General features: G+C 44.4%; 1 protein-coding gene across 3 annotated transcripts in view; it reads right to left on the bottom strand.

Moving 5' to 3' along the window:
- Nucleotides 1–1,011: 1,011 nt before the first annotated feature.
- papd7 (poly(A) RNA polymerase D7, non-canonical) overlaps nt 1,012–24,342 on the bottom strand; it is a 41,155-nt gene continuing 17,824 nt past the window's right edge. The window contains exons 2-14 of one of the 3 annotated variants that reach the window (XR_002874203.1): nt 23,684–23,807; nt 20,918–20,964; nt 20,721–20,841; nt 19,919–20,026; nt 13,149–13,277; nt 12,863–13,076; nt 10,340–10,466; nt 10,156–10,259; nt 9,831–10,012; nt 9,362–9,520; nt 9,095–9,256; nt 2,511–3,133; nt 1,012–2,436 (exon numbers count right to left, since the gene is read on the bottom strand). Coding sequence is in view for 2 of the 3 variants with exons in the window: in XM_023960302.1 (XP_023816070.1) it covers nt 2,987–3,133; nt 9,095–9,256; nt 9,362–9,520; nt 9,831–10,012; nt 10,156–10,259; nt 10,340–10,466; nt 12,863–13,076; nt 13,149–13,277; nt 19,919–20,026; nt 20,721–20,841; nt 20,918–20,964; nt 23,684–23,807 (1,624 nt within the window). In the remaining variant the exon portion in view is untranslated. Of the gene's footprint in view, nt 3,134–9,094; nt 9,257–9,361; nt 9,521–9,830; nt 10,013–10,155; nt 10,260–10,339; nt 10,467–12,862; nt 13,077–13,148; nt 13,278–19,918; nt 20,027–20,720; nt 20,842–20,917; nt 20,965–23,683; nt 23,808–24,342 lie in introns of all 3 variants that reach the window. The other 2 variants (XM_023960302.1, XM_023960303.1) reach the window with 2 other exon arrangements.

The following is a 24,342-nucleotide window of genomic DNA, read 5'->3' as shown; positions in this document are numbered from 1 at the left end:
TGAGAGGGTGTGTGTGTGCATGTGTGTGTGTTTATGTTGGGATGTATATATTGAGGGGGGAGGGGTGTGTGTACTAAGGGGGGTGCAGTTAAAATTGGCAGGTAGGGCACTAAGGGGACATCTCCTGATTACTCACAGTGACATCCCCTCACCCTCCCCACCAAGGGGCCCTAAATGTCTAAGATGCGGTTAAAATTGGCGGGTAGGGTGCTAGGAGGACATCCGCTGCTTGCTGGCAGTGACGTCCAAGCACCCCCCCTACAAAGGGCCCTACATTTCTAAGGTGCAAATAAAACCGATAGAGGGGGGGCCCACTCCATACGGCAACCATAGGAGGGGGGCCACTGCCTAGTAACCCCCCCCCCCCCCCCCCCAAGGCTCATCGCAGGCTAAGCCCCCCACCCCCTCACCCTATTATGAGGTTATATGAGGAAGGGGGTAAGTTGGGGACAGCTGATAGACTGTCCCCCGGTGGTCAAACAGTTGTCTCCCCCCCCCCCCCCCCCCCAGCAAGGGGGCCAGGCCCACCCAGGAGGCTTACTTTTAACCCGACCTTTGACCTTCTGCATCCCGAGGACCTGGAGTGTTAGTATGTTGCATCAAACATGTTTCCTGAAAAAACAACAACATAAAAAACATGTATCTGGATGATATTCTCCAGTTCAGTTCAAGCTGAACATTTAGACATTTCCAGGTGAGCATAAATGAACCAGTACTTACTTACTACATAGAAAAATCAGAGAAAAAGGAAAACAGAACTGTTTGTACTGAAGCATGCTGAATGGATGTAAAGCAGACTTCATCTTTGTAGCTTCTAAGGTTGTCCTTTTTTCAGTAAGGGATGTTCAAACAGAGACCTTCTGTTTCAGGAAAGCTGGTGGGACTCGTCATGAGTTTGGTCAAAGCTGCTTCGCTTCACTTCGTTTACTCAACACCATTCAAGAAACAAGAGAAACTCAGACCAGTTCAGGCAGGAACTGCAGTGATCGTAAGAACATTCACGCATAAAACAGCAGTTTAAAACATTTATTAAAAAAGGAAGATACAAAAAAATATGTTTACATAAAAATGCCCAAAAAACAAAAGCCAGGCAGTGGTTCCTTCTGGCTATTTTGAGGGTCACTGCTCACATGAATAAGTCAGAAGAAGACCATGAAAGACTGCTGCTCGCCACTTCCTAATCTGTCATTGTTCTGCACATCTCATAGCAAAAGCCTGATCTCAGCAGTCCATGAAGCCTCATGCTTCTCCTTCCTTTTCCCACAACTGGAAGAGCATGGCAAGACTTCTACAACTTTGAATCTCCCACGATGGGAAGAGCATGGGGGTCTTCAGAGGCCTGCTGAGATGCACAGACGCTGTCATCCATAGACTTGCTTTGACCCCACAAACCGCCGGCCTTCTGATTTGAAACTTCTCATGGTAACAAATGCTGTGGGCTTTACCAGCTGGGTTTAGGATCCAAACCGTTTGCATTTTGACGTTTTAATGCTCTGGTCACCAGACACATTTCAGTAATTATTTGAATTGATGTTTTGGAGTCAATTCATTTATTATTAAAGACTTCTCTAAGGAGGTGGGCGGGGAGGTAAATCGTCCGTTAGCAAACTGTGGTTTTGGCGTTCAGACATGTCCGACATAAAAACAAACGGGTAAAGAAGCCACTCTAAAAAAACACAGGTAAATGATTGATAAGCGCAGACAAAGTCTGCGTAGAACCTGGACTTGGTGGTGGATTCTTTCGCCCGTTTGAGCCCCAGCAGAGTGCAAGTTGCGCACTGCATGTCCCCACTGCTGCCAATAAAAACCAAGAGTAGATTCTAACAGTTTCACCACAGTCACACATTACACAGGAACACCAATGCCCTCACAGCACACATCCCACCCCCTGTAAAAAACTAGACCTTTAACCTTAGTTGGGGGTGGAGGGTAATAAACAATTACAAAGGGAATCAGGGTTAGAGGTTTGGCTCGAGTCTTGATAGTCGAGTCCAACAAGCAATTTGCCAAAGCAAACCAAGTCCCCACATGGGAACTATCCGCACAGAGAAATCCACTTGCATAGTAATAATGCCGGCGTGTGTTCTGGGGGTCCCGGCGTGGACAGGTTTATGTACGAGTGCGCTCATAGGCCTTGTCCCACACACAAGTCTACACAAACAAAGCAAACATTTACAGGAAGTACCTGACAGAACAGAAGAAGAAAAGTGTGGCCCAGATTTATGTCTCATTGTTGGCCTTTACTTTCCCAGAGCGTGAATAGAAGCGATCAAAGGCTGGACCACAAATGGAAGCAATGTTTTATCCTGAAATATTCAGGAATTTTCCTCATCACTTCTCCGTCCAAACTGGACTTTTTCCTCTTTTTCTCCCTCACTGATCCAAAGGATGCTGTGGTGCAACCCTGTCTCCCACCAATGCTATGGGCCAACTGGGCTGAAGGAGAAAACCAGAGACAAAACATTGACATTTCAAAGAAAAAGCGTTCCCTTTTCTTGGAATCATCTCACCTCACCAGTCGGCCCACATTCATACAGGTAGGGGAGGGGGGTTAAGACTGGGCTCCACAGCACCCTAATGACAAACAAAAAGAAACACTCAGTGATGAACTTGAGGTCCCTTTAACAAAATGTAAAACGTTACAAAAATAAAACAACTGTATAAAATGTGTTTATTTATACACAAACAAATTTAAATAAATTCTCGAGTTTAATTTAAAAAAGAAAAAAAAGGAAACATATTGCACAAGAGAAAAAGTTTGTTCTTAATTTTGTGGTATAAAAACATAAAAGTGGCACGGCACCACCAACAGCCGAAGCCCAGTTGGGGGGGGCCACCCTCAAGCAAACACTGACGAGGAAGACAATACTGGAGGTGATGTCATTAAAAACCCGCCGTGCAGTCATGAGAGGAGGGAGGTCACAGCAGCCCCTTCCTTCAGGTGAAAGCAGCTCGTCTCCTGTCCTTCTGAAGAGCGGGGTGGAGTCTATCTGCTCAGGCTCACTGGCAGACTGTCTCTCTTTCTGCGCCGCCAGGAGTTACGGGGATACTGCGTGTGTCCGCGGTTTGCCACTGCCACACTGTTGACCAGCGATGGGTTGTGGAAGCCTTTGCCGTTGAACTTGGCTCCGTTCTAAACGACAGACAGACAGACAACCATGAGTCAGTTTCTTTTCTCTGTTGTCACAAAAACAGCAGCAGTCCTCAACAGCTTCCAGGAGAGGAAGCCCCATCTTTGACAAGACAACACAGAGTTCAGCACAGCAAGATTGTTTTAACTATAGAGCGTGTAACACGCCCCCCTTTGGTTTGGATGTTCACATGGAAAACACACCACAAGGGCCCAATGCTTTTGCCCTCAAGTTTCTGAGCAGAGGACCGTGTGTCACCTGCCATAGGGGCCACACCTATGGAGGTACTGAGGTTCATTAAAAAACCTCGATCTGTGATCTGTGCCCCTTAGAGTGTGGCAGGCTTTTTTAAGGGCTTATGTAAAATCAACATCAAGTCTTCCCCAAAAACAACCCTGAAGTAGCATATTGATCCAGTTCTGAATAGGGTTAGCCTCTAAAAAGAGTCCGTGCTGACAGCACAACCCCACACTCACTCACTAACACTCACTCACTAACACTCACTCACTAACACACACTCACTAGCACACACTCACTAGCACACACTCACTAACACACACTCACTAGCACACACTCACTAGCACACACTCACTAACACACACTCACTAACACACACTCACTAACACACACTCACTAGCACACACTCACTAGCACATACTCACTAGCACACACTCACTAGCACACACTCACTAGCACACACTCACTAGCACACACTCACTAACACTCACTCACTAGCACACACTCACTAGCACACACTCACTAACACACACTCACTAGCACACACTCACTAGCACACACTCACTAGCACACACTCACTAGCACACACTCACTAGCAACACACTCACTAACACACACTCACTGACACTCACTAACACACACTCACTAGCACACACTCACTAGCACACACTCACTAGCACACACTCACTAGCACCACACTCACTAACACACACTCACTGACACACACTCACTAACACACACTCACTAGCACACACTCACTAGCACACACTCACTAGCACACACTCACTAGCACACACTCACTAGCAACACACTCACTAACACACACTCACTAAGGCTACGTTCACACTGCAGGCTGAAACGACCCAATCCCAAATTTTTTGCCCCTAAGCGGCCCAATTCCGATCTTTTCATGACAGTCTGAATGACACAGATCCTTTTCAATTGCGACCGCTGTCTGACCGGCCAGGCGACTTGATTCCGAACTTTACGTCATCGACACGCAACAAACGTCATCATTTTGCGTTGAAGTAGGCGGGAACGAGAACGTAAACATCAACCATGGTGGACGATGCTGCTGAGATCAGTCAGTGGAAGGGAAGCGAGATCCCCGATTGGATTAATATTTGGGCTGATCGCTCTTTTCAGGCCAAACTCCAGGGCTCTTATCGCAACTGGGCGGTTTTTGAAAAAAATTCCAGCTAAATGGCAGAGCGTGGTGTTGAACCTTTCCCGCGATAACTTTTTTCTTTCTCCCCTTTCCGACTGTGCTCAGAAGCGCGGGGGACCCGAGGCGATCCTCCTCCTCCTCCTCCTCCCTGTTCTGATCCTTAGATTCTCCAGAACGGGTTAATAAAGAGTCCATAGCATTTATTTTGGGGGAAACCTTCTTTTATTACCGTCCTCCGTAACACACAACATGAATGCGCACCCACACTGCCCCCCCCCCCCTATTCTCTATCGCGGCACGCGCTTGCACACACACACACACGCGGGGCCGAGGCCCCAACACATACACATTCCTCTTCCACAACAGTGGGTACAGACAATCCCGACTCCAATGCCTTCTTAAAATGACAAGATTGTAAATGTGCTGCTCCTTCGTGAAAATAAATTTGATATTACAAAAAGAGCTCCGCTTTTGACAACACTGTTGTTGACATCCATTGTTAACGTTGGCTCCGCAAACATCAAGTGACATCGTTCACCGTTGAGTATTTTTCTGGCTTCTGCGCATGCGGGTCTCGTTTGGGTCGTGTCACGGTCACACTGGAGATCACAAAAGTTCGGATTTACTTGGAAATGTGAACGGTCTAGCAAATAATTCGGATTTTTTCAAAAAATCCGAATTGAGCATTAAGCCCTGCAGTGTGAACGTAGCCTAATACTCACTCACTAGCACACACTCACTAACACACACTCACTAGCACACACTCACTAGCACACACTCACTAACTATCACTCACTAGCACACACTCACTAGCACTCACTCACTAGCACACACTCACTAGCACACACTCACTAGCACACACTCACTAACTATCACTCACTAGCACACACTCACTAGCACACACTCACTAGCACACACTCACTAGCACACACTCACTAACTATCACTCACTAGCACACACTCACTAGCACTCACTCACTAGCACACACTCACTAGCACACACTCACTAACTATCACTCACTCACTAACACACACTCACTAACTATCACTCACTAACTATCACTCACTAGCACACACTCACTAACACACACTCGCTAACACACACTCACTAGCACACACTCACTAACACACACTCACTAGCACACACTCACTAGCACACACTCACTAACACACACTCACTAGCACACACTCACTAGCACACACTCACTAACACACACTCACTAGCACACACTCACTAGCACACACTCACTAACACACACTCACTAGCACACACTCACTAACACACACTCACTAGCACACACTCACTAGCACACACTCACTATCACTCACTAGCACACACTCACTAGCACTCACTCACTAGCACTCACTCACTAGCACTCACTCACTAGCACACACTCACTAGCACACACTCACTAGCACAGACTCACTAAAACACACTCACTAACTATCACTCACTAGCACACACTCACTAGCACTCACTCACTAGCACACACTCACTAGCACTCACTCACTAACTATCACTCACTAGCACTCACTCACTAGCACACACTCACTAGCACACACTCACTAACACACACTCACTAGCACACACTCACTAACACACACTCACTAACACACACTCACTAACACACACTCACTAGCACACACTCACTAGCACACACTCACTAACACACACTCACTAGCAAACACTCACTAGCACACAATCACTAACACACACTCACTAGCACACACTCACTAGCACACACTCACTAACCCACACTCACTAGCACACACTCACTAACACACACTCACTAGCACACACTCACTAACACACACTTACTAACACACACTCACTAGCACACACTCACTAGCACACACTCACTAGCACACACTCACTAGCACACACTCACTAGCACACACTCACTAGCACACACTCACTAGCACACACTCACTAGCACACACTCACTAGCACACACTCACTAGCACACACTCACTAGCACACACTCACTAGCACTCACTCACTAGCACACACTCACTAGCACACACTCACTAGCACACACTCACTAGCACACACTCACTAGCACACACTCACTAGCACACACTCACTAGCACTCACTCACTAGCACACACTCACTAGCACACACTCACTAAAACACACTCACTAACTATCACTCACTAGCTCACACTCACTAGCACTCACTCACTAACACACACTCACTAACTATCACTCACTAACTGTCACTCACTAGCACACACTCACTAGCACTCACTCACTAACACACACTCACTAGCACACACTCACTAGCACACACTCACTAACACACACTCACTAACACACACTCACTAACACACACTCACTAGCACACACTCACTAGCACACACTCACTAACACACACTCACTAGCACAAACTCACTAGCACACACTCACTAGCACACACTCACTAGCACACACTCACTAACACACACTCACTAACACACACTCACTAGCACACACTCACTAACACACACTCACTAACACACACTCACTAGCACACACTCACTAGCACACACTCACTAGCACACACTCACTAGCACACACTCACAAGCACACACTCACTAACTATCACTCACTAGCACACACTCACTAGCACTCACTCACTAGCACACACTCACTAGCACTCACTCACTAGCACTCACTCACTAGCACACACTCACTAGCACACACTCACTAAAACACACTCACTAACTATCACTCACTAGCACACACTCACTAGCACTCACTCACTAACACACACTCACTAACACACACTCACTAGCACTCACTCACTAACACACACTCACTAGCACACACTCACTAGCACACACTCACTAGCACACACTCACTAGCACACACTCACTAGCACACACTCACTAGCACACACTCACTAGCACTCACTCACTAGCACACACTCACTAGCACACACTCACTAGCACACACTCACTAGCACACACTCACTAGCACACACTCACTAAAACACACTCACTAACTATCACTCACTAGCACACACTCACTAGCACTCACTCACTAACACACACTCACTAACACACACTCACTAACTATCACTCACTAGCACACACTCACTAACACACACTCACTAGCACACACTCACTAGCACACACTCACTAACACACACTCACTAGCACACACTCACTAACACACACTCACTAGCACACACTCACTACCACACACTCACTAGCACACACTCACTAACACACACTCACTAGCACACACTCACTAGCACACAGTCACTAGCACACACTCACTAACACACACTCACTAGCACACACTCACTAACACACACTCACTAGCACACACTCACTAGCACACACTCACTAGCACACACTCACTAACACACACTCACTAGCACACACTCACTAACACACACTCACTAGCACACACTCACTAGCACACACTCACTAGCACACACTCACTAACACTCACTAGCACACACTCACTAACACTCACTCATCCACTTTCTTTGATGAGCTGGCAGTGTTTGGCAAAAACACTTTCCTTTTATATACAAGTCTAAACATCCATCTTTGCAAAAAGGCGGATGTTTTTTGAAGCTGGCTCTAGGTTGATGTCATGAAATGAGCGGAACCCCCACCGAGTGAAAAAGTAAGAGGCGAAAGAGAGATTGAGTCATCGAACTTCCAGGTAGGAAGAAAGAAATCGGTCTTCAGTGTTAAGTTACATTTAATATATTATCACATACATGGATAATTCTTTCTATAAAAGGCTAAGAAAAACATGATGTAGACCTGATAGGATTTTACAGAAACATTTAGGAGAAACACCAAGGAGTTTAGAAAGACAGGCAGGAAGAGTCTGGAAGCATTTGTGTCTCATAATTAAAAATAAAAGTCCATACCTGAAATGCTTTTTCATTTTCACAACAAAGCTGCTTTTGTGATTCGAAAATAAAATGAAAAATAAATCTGCCAAGCAGCTCATTCTGTCACTTCATTAAAATGATAAAGCAATGTTTTATCTTACAGAGAGGGGATTGCATTTTCATTTTCAGCATAATGCATTGCAATCCCCTCTTTGCATTATGGCTTTAATTACGTCACAGAATGAGCAGTGTTGAAGTAGAAAATGAAAAAAGAATTTGAAGACTGATTTTTCATTTTATCTTTGAGTCATTTGATGCAGTTACATTGTGAAAATGAAAAAGCATTTCTGTTAATCATTTTAATCGTCAAATTAGACATTCCTAATTGAATTGTGCCACATATTTACCAGATAATGTTTTGAAAATGAAATGTCAAATACCATTTTCTTTATCATTGTCATTAAGTGACAGAATAAGCAGTGTTGAAGAAGAAAAAGAAAAAACTGTTTGGCGGATTGATTTTTCATTTTATTTATGAGTCATAAATGCATGACTCATAAAAAAAAAAGAAAAGAAAACACAAACAGTGCAAAACATTTCATTGTGAAAATGAAAAAGCATTTCTGGTATTGACTTATTTTGAATAATGAGACACATATGCTGCCATAGAAGAGCAGCTTATGCAGAGCATCAACCTGTGCGAGTCTGTGGCATCCAGCCTACCTTTTGGTTGTGGCTGGAGTGGGGGCTGGGTGGAAGCTGGGGGCTGGAAGGGGCAGGGGCTGGGGGGGGCATGTGGAAGAAGTGGGGGAGCCCAGTGTGCATACACACCTGTCTGCCAGGCATGGCGTGCACTGCGAGACCGGCGGGCAGTGAAACGCGAGTCTGTTGGACGGAACAGGAGAACAGAGACCAGGAAACGCTATCAGAACCATTTTAACCCTAAACAACATTTTCAAGAACATGCATGAGTTCTGAACGGCAGACTACCTGAGAACCTGCAGGAAGGAGCAGATGGTGTCCTCCCATGCAGGGCTTTCCACTGCCCATGTTGATGCATGCTGGCAAGGCCAAGCCTGTCGGTGGGAAAGATGGGTACGCTGGCACAGTTGGTTGAGGGAGGGGGCATGGCAATGCTGAATCTGAGTCCTGGAAGATCAAAAAATGTGACTGTAGAGAGAGCTGATTTAGGAAACGATTCTTTTCTCTTTCTAATCTCATGTCTGCAACAGTAACGCTCTGCTGTTCTGTGAAACTGATCAACGTAGAGGTGGAGTCGGTAACAGTCGCTTCCTTTGTTCAGTTCACTAAAATCTGTGGAGCTGAAACTCAGGAATCAGAAAGATGGCACAGAGCCCCAGTCAGCAATTGGAAACATTTAAGCGTAAAGAAATGTCCGGCGAACTTGTGTGGATGTAAATGCAAACAAAAGCAACACTTGGACACTGAAGCTTCTTACATTGTCAGATCCAGACAGGGAGGAGACTGAGGAGGCTGATGAGTGCTGCTGGGGGCTGGAGATTGACATGGGGGAGTCTGCACTGTATGGGGACGCAGAGTCCCTCTGCTGTTCTTCTGCACCAGCACCTCCACCGCTGAGAACGCTGGACTCCTTTGGAGCTGGTTCTTTAGGAGACAGCCCTAAGGGATGAAGAACCACCCATTTGCACCCAAAACGTTCCAGTGATTCACCCAAACATCAGCATAGTGAGGGTTCCTGTTAACAGCTGCATCCATGCAGGATTTCTGGCAAAAGCTTGGACAGAATCTTAGATGATTTGTACCTCTGTTGTCTGTCTGCACAGAATCTTTGCCCCCCCACTTCTTAATGATCCACTCTCTGTAATCAATGACTTCCTGGGTCAGCCTGATGATCCTCCCCAGTGTGCTGTAGGACAAAAACAAAAGGTGACCCTCCAGAGGAATGCCACTTAATGGTAAAACCATCCTTATTCCTCCTGGACTAACCTTTCACAGTCTTTGTTGGGATAGGAGCGCGCCAGCGGAGACACGGCGTGACTCAGGATGGCGTACGCGTAGTCAAACACCTGTTTGACTTGCATGGCACCATAGGAGCCCCTCCCAACATCATTACCTTTACAAGACAAGGCTGAATGTCAGACTCATGGTTCAAACACACTGCAAAATAATAAAGATTGTCAGACAAAGGTTTATGGGTCCTGCCATCTCCAAACTCTCCTGCTTTATCTCTGCACACATCATTCAACAGGGGCTGGTCTCTAATAGACCCCTAAACCCCCGCACCGTGCGCAGTCGCGCAAACGCCGGGTGTCTCTGTGGTATTGTGAGGCAATGTATCAATCATGTAGCAATAGCCAAGAAACGCTCATTCTATAAAGCATCCAACCCTTTTTTCCCTGTTTCTCTTTCTTTAATATAGTATCTTCTGCCATTTTTTGGCCCTAACCCTAACTCCTCCTACAATGTTTCATCTATTTTAACCATTCAACTATTCAAATGTTCAGCTCTTTCCAGTTGTGACTTTTGGTCCTTCAAATTCTTAAACTTTTCCAGATAATCCAGGATTTCCAGGACTTTTGTCTCCATTGAAATACATGGGGGATCCTTGGTGCAGAAGCTCGCTGGTTCGAGACCCGGCACGGGCATTTTTCACAAACATCTTTTTGTTATTGTGCTGTTTTCACTTGATTTATGGTCAACTTTGATCATTTTCTTTGTTTCTTTCTTTTTTTTTTTGTGCCAATTATTACCCTTTATGGTTTCATTTTCATTCAGCAATATAGCATTCAACCCTGCATTTTCTTCTGGAAATGCAGCCCCTTCTAGTTAGCGTTTTAATTTCGTGCAGTGGCAAACGCCAAAGAACACCTTGGTGAAGTATCTGCACTGCATTTTGGGATGGATCCCAAACATTTCCGTGAATGGCGTAAAGAGATCGGTAATATTGAGAAGACGGCTGCAGAAAAAGGAACAAACCATTTTCTGGTGAAGCTCTAAAGAAAGCCAGTGACAAATTAGAAGAACTGGTTTGAAGATGGATTACTGAGCAAAGACAGAAAGGTGCGCGTGTCTCCAGGAAAATGATCCGGATGAAAGTTGATGCCGCTTCAAAGAGAAAAGAAACGTTCACAGCCAGTGATAATCAGAACATAATAAAATGTTCTCTTCATTTCAGTAAGTCCTGAATGTTTATCTGGTGGTGTCTGCATTTCTTTACCCCACAAAATGAATTAGCCAGTACCATTCTGTCTGTGATGGAATAAACTCCGGTCTCCAATAAACGTATGTCTCTAATAAATGCAGTCGGCTGCCAAATTTTGGCAAGAAACACCAGTGCTACTATTGGAAGATATACAGTACCCAAAACCCCCTGATGTTGGTCTGCACACCTTTACCCAAAACCCTCCACAGGGAGAGGCTGCATCCATGTTCTGTTCCTGCAGATGCTGAACTGGTGTGTTGGGCCGACAAAGCAGCAACAGAATGTTTTCTACTAATTTCTCGTCAGTGTTATGGTTTTCCTGTAAAAACTAAATGATTTTAGTTGTTTAGTTTAGTTTAGTTGTTCAAACCTGTTTAGGAGCACTTCATCTTTATACTTAAGCATTCCTGCAAATATGAAGTAAGAAACAGATTTGAACCTCAGCTTTGTTTAAAAAATAAATTAAAAAAAGCTCTTTTATCTTTAATTGCCAGTCCTCAAGAGGAACCTAAAACCAAGAATGACTGCTTAGAGCTTTTTCCTGTTACCATGTTCCAGGGATGTTTGAACAGGCCCATGATTTTCCTTAAGGCCTGTTCACACCGGGACGAATTTCGCCGGCGATTTTCGCCGACGTTTAACGCCTCGTGACTAAACAAAGGGCACCAATGAGAGTGTGCACACCGACGCGAAAAAACGCCCCGTGTCAAAGCGTCACTTTTTAAAAAACGCCTCGGGTTCGTTTTTTTGGTTTGACGCGCAGCGACGAAAACTATACGACCAATGAGAACGGCGCTTTTGCACACGTGTCTGGAGCTTCTGAAGTTACAGTAAAACACAACTTGGGGGCGCTCAAACACAAAACTGCCTTGCTGAGCACACATACCAGCGAAGAAGATAGACGCCGAGTTGCATCTACACAGCCGCGAAGAAATAATGACGGACATTTTAAAATATCCCAGAACCAAGCACCAGTTGGAGCAACTGGTGCTTGAAATATTCATGTTTTTTTTGTATAATTCTGACAATCGCGTAAATACTTGCTCTCTTCTTCTGAGTGAAAAGCGACTTTAAGAAGCGTAAAGTTGCGCAGCGCCACCTTGTGTACAGGAGTATTTCTGTTTTACATTAATGCCATCTAATGTCGGGGAATGAAATTGCATGTTCGCTTGGCTCATCGTCAGCGAAAATCGCCTGGGTGTGAACACAAAAAACGTGGCGAAAAACGTTGGCGAATAACGCCTGGCGAATATTTGTCCCGGTGTGTACGGGCCTTTAAAGAGTGACATCCATAGGAAAACACTGACCTGGAAGCAGAGGATCCTCTATACAAAGCATGGATGGTCTGTATCCATTGGTCATGGCCTTCATCATCTCCTCTTTGGCCATATATGCCCCTCCATTTCTGATACGTATCCCTGTTTTCAAGTAGTTGAAATGGCGGCCATACAATTCGAAGAACTCAATCAGCAGCATGCCCAGGTTCTCGTTGGGGTTTCTGGCATTAATGCGAGGGTGGAGCTGGAATGGACAAACTGGATTAGTCTGTTTCACATACAGCCATTTGTTCACCCAAAAGGGGGAAATGTGTACCTGTAGGAAGCTGATGACCATTAGGATGAGGCTGTACGAGCTGATGCCCCCGGTGAAGACCTCGTTCAAATCCCTTTGAAGCAGAAACTGCTTCAGCACAAAGATCAGGTACGGCAGTACTGGATACTTCTGAAGGCAGACGGCAGAATCAGCTGTGAGGGAGCCCAGCTTTGGATGAACGTACAAGTATGGAAACATCATTCTATTCTAAAGACCTGGACTTCGGCTTGGAGTGACATGACACAGACAAAGAGGAACCTTTAGCTGGTCATGCTGGAATCTGAACAGCTGCAGCTGCACTGCTGCTGAATGAGACCATCAACTTACAGCTTTCAGGCTGGACCGTATGTCAAGAACCAGAGCAGAACCGGGGAAGGAAAACGGGGTGATACGATAGCCTGTTAACCCCAATTTTTTAGGCACTAACCTGCACCTGTGGCTGAAGCAGTAAAGTCAGATCAGTGCAGGAGATGGAAAACTGCTGATCTGTCTGAATCACAAAGGGAAATTTAAATGTTCTGGATTTCGATTTTTACAGTAAAGCTGTAATTATGTCATTTCTAGGGTGGTTTCTATACCTCAAAAATATCCCCATGAACTTGTGCTCTCTTCTCGTGTTCTGCTGCATTTGCATGTTCTACAAACTGCAAAAAAGGTAGCCAGTGTTCCACAAATCACTGGTCCCCAACCTTTTAAACGCCACGGACTGGTATGATGTCAGACAAAGTTTTCATGGACCGGTCCTTAAGATGTGGCGGACGATGAAGGAGTAAGAGACATGGCATTAAGAACCCCAAGCTTTTATTTTGACACGCATGACATTGTACATGACACGTTGTCATCATCCTCTCCCCTTCCCACACTCATGGTGCAATAAAGAAGTACTGTCCATTAAATGTAGCTAGCTTTTTTTGGAAGTGGAAGGCTCCTCTTCTGCCTCCTGTCTGGGCCTTTTCCCCTTGGCAAAGAAACTTTCCAAAGACGTTTGTTTTTTACTCATTTTGCTAGCTCCTGGGTTTTATTTTAGCGGTAACCCCATCACATGACCGAGAAGAGTGCCTTGGCCTGCGTCAATAGTGACATAGACGGATGGAACAGAGAATAGGGCAATTTTTCTAAATAAAACATCTTTCAGACTACGAAATAAATACAACGGAAGTGTTTTTTATGATTATAGTATAGTAGTATAGTGTAGTATAGTATTGTTATATATTATAGTCTTTCTTTGCGGCCCGTTACCAAATGACCCACAGACCGGTACCGGTCAACGGGGGTTGGGGAACGCTGCTATAAATCCTTCTTACCCGTGAAACATTTCCTACCAGCATTCACTGCACATGCACAGTCCGAAACTACGTCATAATTTGAAGTTTTAGTGGACCAACCATAAATCTGTGCTACCTCTTTGATCTTGTAGTTCCAATACTATATTTTGCCGTTTTTGTGACTTTAGGTTACATGTTATTGTATGCTTAATGCAACTAGTCAACTTTTAGGCTACCTCACCTTGTAACTTTTGGGACTTGTTCATTGTTCTCGCACCGTGACTCCACGGGAGATCCTTGTCTACAGTGCCTCTCTGTCTACGCAGCAAACGGTTCTAAATCCACACTCATGTCGTTCGGTTCGAATGATAACCAGTTCGAACTCTCAACTATGAGAGAGGAAATGAGGAAAAAAATCATTTCATTCAATCCAAAACCATCTTAGAATAGGTTACAGAGTACAAGTACTTGGGAATCTGGTTAAACAACGCACTGTCCTCCCGTCACCACATCACCATGTTACAATCTAAAGTCAAAGCAAAACTTGGCTTTTGTACAGAAACCACTCTGCTTTTACATCTTCAGCTAAAAAGATTGTCGTTGAAATGTGTATTCTTCCTTTGTTTGATTATGGTGATATCATTTATTGCCATTCTTTCAAAGGAAGTCTTCAAAATCTGGACGCAATCTTTCACTCTGCAATTGGTGTTGTTACTAATGCCCCTTACAGGACACACCACAGCCTGCTGTACTCTCAGGTTCATTCTTTGCAGTCCAGTTGCAACAGTCACTGGCTTGTGTTCATTTACAACAGCTTGCTTGGTCTCTCACCTCCACATCTACAACAGTTACTACAATTAGAGTACAGTGATCCCTCGCTATAACGCGGTTTACTTTTCACGGCTTCTTTACTTCACGGATTTGCATCATGCATTGTGTTCTGCATTCTGATTGGCTAAAAAGTCACTCTGCTTCTTCTCTACCTGTGCGTCAATAACGTTGCAGTTTAAAGTGTACAGGTACGTAAAACAGCTTGCCAAATTTACATTACGTACGTGAAAATCATCTTGCAATTTTGAGTTTCTCTAAAACCCATAGAAAAAGAGCGACAACAACTGCCTATCACTATGTTCTTCTCCCGAACAAACACAGGTGCACCGCGGGCTTCAAAAGAAGAAAACACTGCAGAGTGGAGTCAGGATGCAGCGGCTCAATCTGAAGAGCAGTGAAATACACCTGAGTCACTATTTGTCCCACTGTACTTTGTATTTTTTTCATAATCATTTGAAATTTTCTCCTGTTTAATCCAATTACTCGGGTCACGGTGGGCGGGGCTAATCTCTGCAATTTGAAGCCTTCTGTTCACATTGATGATTAAAATTATTATTTGACAGTAAAGTACAGAAGTTATTTGTTGAAAAAAACGTTTCTAAAGGAACCTTTATATGTGAAACAAATGCTTGAGCCTGTAAAATGGTTTGTTCTTTCTTTTCAATGTATAATAGAGTATTTAATTGTATAATAATAGTTAAAAAAAATAAAGGTTTCTACTTCACGGATTTTGCCTATCACGGGTTCTTTTTGGAACGGAACCCCCCGCGAAAAATAAGTGTTTACTGTATACCTCAAGATACAACACTCGTTCTTCACAACTCCTCAAATTGAAAGTCCCAAAAACAAGGTCTTCCTATGGCCTCATGTCTTTTTGTTTTGCTGCTCCAAATGATTGGAACTTCTATCAAAACATAATGCATTTGATTCACTCTCCGCTTTTAAACGCAGAGTAAAGGACATTTTTAGAGAGTCGTGTAAATGTTTTCTTAATCAGTACTGTATTTTCCGGACTATAAGCCACTACTTCTGTCAAGAACTTTCGACCCTGCTGCTTAATTAATGATGTGGCTAATTTATGCTTTTATTTATCGGCCACCAGGAGCGCTCCGGCAGCTTCAGAGGGGAGACTGCCTACATAATTCTATGTCCAGCACCAAGCGTGATTGCTTTGACACACACTCAAGCAGCCAAACAGCATGGACCTGACTTCAGTTTTTAGACACTGAAGTCATGGTGCAATAAAAGAAACACGCATGCCCAGCCGCATCCCACGATCCTTTGGTGCCATTAGACCCAACGTGCACGTGACCGCCACTACAATGTGACGCAGCTTTCAATTTAAAAGCAATCATTAAAAGCAGTGTGAAAAAATCCACCTTCACCAACGGGTTTGGAAAAGCCGGTCTGCTGCGTGCCAGAAGTTTCCTTCACTGTTGTGGAAAAAAGCTTGTGGTGCACGCGCTTCGCAGAGGCACGCGTGCCGTGCGCGCTTATAAGTCACCGTGCTCTCTTTTACTGGTGTTTATCTTTTCAACCAGCCCTGTTATTTCCACATTGCTGCCGTTTTACGGCCGGAAGGAGGGTAGAGCTGCTCTCGCGTTCCGCTGCAGCTCCCTGCTCCTTCTTAAACACGCACGTGGTTTTAGCACATGTACATCAGTGTGTGTGGTGAACCGGGGGTTAGCCCTGCCTTAAACCCCTAAGACTCATGGGAAGTGGGGAATCTGAGTGTGAATTTTCTCACCATAACTTAGGGAGCTGTGAGCTGAAGTCAGGTCCATTCTGTTGGGCAGATGTGGGTGTGTTCAAATAAATAGGCTAAACTACTGGATACTCCTCCCTCACTGAGACTACTGTGGTCTCTTAGTATTCGGGCCAAGGTAATCAGTGATGCATCTGTTGAATTGCCACAACCTGCGGCTTGTATACAAATGTGTATGAAAAAAGTGGTCAATCCTCATTAAATTGGGAGGATGCGGCTTGTAATCAGGTGTGCTCTTTAGCCCGGAAATTACGGTAATTTATAATAAATATGTCTAAAACATGTTTGTTGTTTTCTTGCCTCTACTTTAATTGTTTCTAACATTTTCATGCCAACATTGTAAATAAGAAATTGTTCTTAATGCTTTGCGAGGTGAAATAAAGGTTTCAATCTATTTATCTATTAAACAGGAGCTATTAATACAGGTAGCCAGTGAAGGACAGAGGATCCTCTCTCTCAGACCTGTAACTACCTGTAGGTGATCAAATATTTATTTTCTAACAGAATTCACAAATAAATTATATAAAAAAATCAAACAATGTGATTTTTCTGGATTGTTTTTTCTCATTTCTTCTCTTATTGTTGAGGTATATCTATGATGAAAATTACAGACCTTTTTCATCTTTTTAAGTTGGAGAACTTACACAATCGTTGGCTGACTAAATTCTTTTTTGCCCCACTGTAAATATATAATTTATGTTATTCTGTTATTAGGTTACTATGTGAATTTTTGTGTGGAAAACGCAGTGCCAACAAAATCAGTGCAGTGTTTTTCCAACAACAAGCCCTGGGTCACTCCTGATCTGAAGACCCTCCTAAATGAAAAGAAGCGGGCTTTTCTCTCTGGGGACAAGGAGGAGCTACGCAGAGTACAGAGGGACCTGAAATACAACATCAGGAAGTGCAAAGACGCTACAGGAAGAAGCTGGAGCAGCGCCTGGAACAGAACAACATCCGTGATGTGTGGAGGGGTCTGAAACGCATCTCAGGACATGCTGAGGCTGGAAATGGTCGCCAGGTCACAGGTGACCAAGCCTGGATAAATGAACTGAATCTGTTCTTTAACAGATTTGATTCTGCCCAGCCCCCAGTCTCCACCCACACGGCCCCCCCTGCACAAATTTCCATCTCAGGCGTCTCCTCCTAGCTCCAGCTGTTATCATCTCAGCACCAAGCAATCACTCTCCCCTTCTTCCAACAGAAGCAAAGGAACCCCCCCAAAGACTCACAGCACCAGACCAGCCACCGCCCACCCACCCTCCAAGCCTCTTCTGCCTCACCCTGAATCAGGTTAAGAAGGAGTTGAGGAGAACAAAGGCCAGGAAGGCTACAGGCCCTGACAACATCACCTCCAGGCTCCTCAGGGAGTGTGCAGACCAGCTCTGTGTGGTGATGATATGAGCCTCAGACTGGAGAAGGTACCAGTCCTCTGGAGGACTTCCTGCCTGGTTCCGGTTCCAAAGGTACCTCGTCCTACGGAACCGAACCACTTCAGACCTGTCGCCTTGACTTCCCACCTGATGAAGGCTATGGAGAGGATCATCCTCAGCCATCTCCGCACTCAGGTGAGCTCAGCACTGGACCCGCTGCAGTTTGCATATCGACCAGGCATCGGGGTGGATGACGCCATCATCTACCTGCAGCATCGGGCCCTGTCTCACCTGGAGGCCCCTGGGAGCACTGTGAGAGTCATGTTTTTTTATTTCTCCGGTGCTTTCAACACCATCCAGCCATCACTGCTGAGGAGGAAGCTGGAGGTTGCAGGTGTGGACCAACATCTCACTGCCTGGACCATCAACTACCTCACAGACAGGCCACAGTTTGTGAGGCTGCGTGACTGTGTGTCTGATGTGGGGGTCTGCAGCACGGGGGCACCTCAAGGGACTGTGCTCTCCCCATTCCTGTTCACCCTGTACACATCAGACTTCATCCACGACTCCACCACTGTCATCTGCAGAAGTTCTCAGAGGACAGTGCCATTGTGGGCTGTGTATCAGGGGGGGATGAGCAGGAGTACAGGGGGGTCATCTCTGACTTTGTTAGCTGGTGTGAAGTTAACCACCTGCTGCTTAACACCAGCAAGACAAAGGAGCTGATCCTGGACTTCAGGAGGTCCTCACCATCACACTCACCGGTGACCATCCAGGGTTCAGACATTGAGGTCGTGGACACATTTAAATACCTGGGTGTTCACCTGAACAACAGACTGGACTGGTCCAATAACACGGATGCTCTGTACAGGAGGGGTCAGAGTCACCTTCACCTGCTGAGGAGACTGAGGTCGTTCGGCGTGTGCAGACAGCTGCTGAGGACCTTTTATTACACTGTGGGGGCCTCAGTGGTCCTTTATGGAGTTGTGTGCTGGGCGGGGGGCAGTGCAGGCAGAGACATGAGGAGACTTAACAAACTGGTTAAGGAGGCCGGCTCTGTCCTGGGCTGCTCACTGGAGTCCATGGAGGAGGTGGCAGACAGGAGGATGTTAGCTAAGCTGACATCCATCATGGATACCCCCTCCCACCCCCTGCACCAAACTGTAGAGGCGCTGACCAGCTCCTTCAGGCCCAGACTGTTGCCCCCACAGTGCAAGAAGAAGCTACCACAGGTCATCCCCCCCCACAGCCATCAGACTGTACAACACCGTGTTACAGTGACACTCCACAGACCCTCGGGTGTTTGGTGTTTTATTTTGTTTTTTCATTCACTCATTTTACTTATTTTGTAGACTGTTGTTGTCATTGTTTTTTTATTCTTCTATGGTCTCTTCTGCTGTTTTTTTACTTAGTTATTTTCTGTTTGTACTTCTGAATGTCTTTTTTTGCTGCTGGAGATAAAAGACTTTCCCCATTGTGGGATGAATAAAGTTTTATCTTATTTTGTGCTTTGGGTAAGAAAATCTGATGCTGTCTCACCTTCACATAGTCTTTTATGAAGCTGGCTGCCTTGACTCCGGTCTCCACGTTGAAACTGATGTCAACCTTCACCTCGGTCTCCTGGTCAGTCAGCTTGATGATTGGCACCTGAAAGATAAGTAAAGAGTACCGTTGTGAACTTAGACACAAGGAACAGGGGTTCTGGTTGTGATTATGAATGTGATCACGAATGGTAAATGGCGTATACTTATATAGCCCTTTTTACCGTCTTTCGAAGGCCCAGTAACAGACCCATTCACCCAGTCACACACACATTCACTCACACTGGTGGCCGCTCCGCTGCCAAACACAGGCGCCTGTCTACCACCAGAGGCAAGGTGGGGTTCAGTGTCTTGCCCAAGGACACTTCGACACATGGGCGTGCAAAGCTGGAATCGAACCTGCAAACTTACGATAATGGGTCGACTGCCCTACCGCTGCACCACAGCCACAACTGTGATTGTGATGAGAGGGTTTTGTGCTTACAAGAACATTCACTGAAGAACTGTAGTTGAAGAGGGAAGGAATGGGTAAAAGCTGACTAGAAACAGCAAAAAGCTTCTCTAGCGGCTCAGCCGTCGCTGTAAATGGATCCTTTGTATGGAGCTAAATGTACTTACTTAAGCCAAAACTCAGCTTTAATTGTCTATGATAGTAATACTTATTTGCATAACTCGATAAATTTGCTTCAAAATGTTAGTTGCCTAAATTTAGTCAGTTCTTTAATTTACTACAGAACTTATTTTAAGGGTTAAAACAATCAAACAGATGCAGATAGAGCAGGATTGCTGCCTGCACTCACTGTGGCCTTGTCCAGAACCTTAATGGAAAACGGTTCTGCCACATTGTGCTTCCGGAGAGCTTGTTCCAGCTCCTGTAACGGGGGTCGCTCCCACTTCCCAAACACGACAAGATCGATGTCACTGAGGGCAAAAACAAGACAGTTATACAAAAAGTCAAAAGCTTAAACGTCCTGCCTTCACAAAAGTGCAGCTTTACCTTGTTGGGAGGTACAGTCCGGTGCTGAAGCTACCAAAAATTTGGACCTAATAAAACAATGTTGGACATTATTATCAAACACAAGGCAGAAGGTGTAGACCAGGCTGTAGTTTAGACAGAGCCACCACCTGCTGCTAAGGAAGTCATTTAGGAATCCTGCAGAAGACAAAAAGGAGCTTCTCCATTTCTTCAGTTTAATAAATCAAGAATTTATTAAGGAAAACAAATCAGAGACTTCATTTTAAACAGCTTTCACCATCTAAAAACTGAAAACAGACAGAAATCATTTTTATTCATTGTTAGTTGGCAGACACAAGAGATCCGGCTCTGTGATTGTAATTCTAATAACTACAAAAACAGAGCAATTAAATTATTAACTTAGTTCCTATGTGTCCCTGCTTCACCCACAAAAGGTTGGGATAGGCTCCAGCAGCCCCGTGACCCCGAAAAGGGAATAAACGGAAGAAAATGAATGAACTTAGCTACTCTTTAATAAACAACTTTCTATTCTTACATAGAAAATAATAACCATTCAATCAGGACCATAAATATTTGGACAGAGACACATTCTTTCTAATTTAGTTTCTGTACAATACCACAGTGAATTCTAATTAAAACAACTCAGATGCCATTGAAGAGCAGACTTTCAGCTTTTATTCCATGGGTTGAACAAAAAGATTGTATAAAAATGTGAAAAACTAAAGCATTTTTTAAACACAATACCTTCATTTCATGGGCTCATCAGTAAATGGACAATTGACTTCCATGCTATTGCATGGGCAGGTGTGGGTAATTCCCTTGTCATGTCATTATGAGTGAAGCAGATAAAAGGCCTGGAGTTGATTAGAGGACTCGTGCTGCATTTGGAAGATTCTGCTGTGAACAGAAAACGTGCGGTCAAAGGAGCTCTCCATGCAGGTGAAAGGAGCCATCATTAAGCTGAGAAAACAGAAAAAAAAACATGAAACCAGAAATTGCTACAGTATTAGGAGTGGCAACATCAACAGTGTGGTCCATCCTGAGAAAGAAAGAAAGCTCTGGTGAACTCAGCAACACAAAAAGACCTGGACGTCCACGGAAGACAACAGTGGTGGATGATGGGAGAATCATTTCCATGGTGAAGAGGAACCCGTTCACAACAGCTAACCAAGTGAACAACACTCTCCAGGAGGTAGGCGGATCAATATCCAAGTCTACCATCAAAAGAAGAATGCATGAAAGTAGATCCAGAGGGTTTGGACTTTTCTAAAAAGCATCTAAAAAAGCCAGCACAGTTCTGGAAAAACATTCTTTGGACTAAACCAAAATCAACCTCTACCAGAATGATGGCAAGAGAAAAGTCTGGAGAAGGCGTGGAGAAGCTCCTGATCCAAAGCACACTACATCATCAGTAGAACACGGTGGAGGCAGTGTGATGGTCTGGGCGTGCATGGCTGCTAGTGGCACTGGGACACTAGTGTTTATTGATGACGTGACACAGGAGAGAAGCAGCCCAATGAATTCTGAGGTGTTCAGAGACAGACTGTCTGCACAGATCCAGGTGAATGCAGCCAAACTGATTGGACGGCGTTTCATAATCCAGATGGACAACGACCCAAAACATACAGCCAAAGCAACTCAGGAGTTTATTAAAGCAAAGAAGTGGAATATTCTTGAATGGCCAAGTCAGTCACCTGATCTTAACCCAACTGAGCAGCATTTCACTTGTTGAAGACTAAACTTCAGACAGAAAGGCCCACAAACGAACAGCAACTGTTTGCCGCTGCAGTAAAGGCCTGGCAGAGCATCCAGAAGGAGAAAACCCAGCATCTGGTGATGTCCATGAGTTCAAGACTTCAGGCTCATTGCCAACAAAGATTTTCAACCAAATATTAGTAATGACCATTTTTTTTTCAGTCATTTCATTTGTCCAATTATTGATGAGCCCATGAAATGAAGGGATTGTGTTTAAAAATGCTTGAGTTTTTCACATTTTGATGCAATCTTTTTGTTCAACCCATGGAATAAAGCTGAAAGTCTGCACTTCAATGGCATCTGAGTAGTTTTATTTCAAATTCACTGTGGTAACGTACAGAAACTAAATTAGAAAAAATGTGTATCTGTCCAAATATTTATGGTCCTTACTGTATCTACATCCTTCATAGCTGTTCTGGGTTCAAGCTTTCTTTGTAGTTTGTGGTTTTGTGTCCACTCTGTTTAATCTTTTGGTTTATAGTTATGTTAAGTGAAGCTGTAGGGGTGAACTGCCATTTTCTTTAGTACTTGTTTTCTCCTGTTTCTGTTAGTCCGGGGAGGTTAGTGTTTCCTCTTTGATTTCCCTTTTCTTTCATTTACAGGTAAGATTACAAGATTTCAGTTAGGGGGGGTTATGTTTGTTATTTTGGCCTTGGTTCACCCGGAAGCCTTTTTGCTTCACTTTTAGTTATTGTTTGTTGTTCATTATTTGTAAATAAATGTTATATTTTTATGGAGACATTTGTTTGGTGTTTTTGTTCATTTAAATTTGGTAGCCAAAACCTTTACTTTATGTTATGCCCCTTGACGTAACCCTAGACATCAAAAGCGGCGTAACACTGTCAGACTTATTTTCTTTTACACATAAGTTTAGGGCAACGCTGCTGAAAGCCTTAAATTTCAGATTTCTTCTTATAAAGTAATGCTGACAACATTTCCAAATGTAATCCTAGTAAAATCTGTACAAATGTGTCATTGAAACGTATGGGTTCCTCTCTGTGGGACACTAATCTCCAGAAGCAAGTGTCTTACATCAGCAGAGGGCCACTGCTCCTTGATGATGGTTTCTATCCGCTTCACCACCTCCTTCCTCATGGCAGCCTCTTCTGGCCGCGGTGACATGTACTTGTAGAAGTCCATCACTTCTTCATGTAATCTGAAATATAACAATTAAAATGACTGTAAAAGTTACCACTGATCCATCTGAGCTCAACTGAAAGACAAACCCTGAACACGCAGGCGGATCATTTAAAGGTGGGGTTGGATGCTTGTAGCCATGACCACTATAAACTGTGAGAAGAAACAACCACCTTTACATTCCCCTGCACACAAGCAAACACATCCTGCTTTTATAAATTCAGTCTGTGAAACATGCATTCTGTAAAAATGTAGGTTGAAAGCTCAGAGGATTAAGCAATGAAGAATTTCCCCATGCTCTGCCTTTTAGGGCTGTACCACATGAGGAAGACTTGTGATATTAGTGATCAATATTGCCATGACAACTTGCTGTACATGAACAACAACAAGACAACAGAAAACATCATTTCCATTTCACTGCAACAGTTTAAAAATTATACTCCAAATGACCATCGTCTACATGGGAGGCAAACATCTAAAATAAAAAGGTTCAATCGGATTGGTTAACAACGTGAAGGCGTCCATCCGATTGGTCAAATGCATTAAAGGGATTT

The sequence above is a fragment of the Oryzias latipes genome, chromosome 11, assembly GCF_002234675.1.
Source record: "Oryzias latipes chromosome 11, ASM223467v1".
NCBI lineage: Eukaryota > Metazoa > Chordata > Actinopteri > Beloniformes > Adrianichthyidae > Oryzias > Oryzias latipes.
This window is presented reverse-complemented; position numbering and strand designations above follow the sequence as displayed.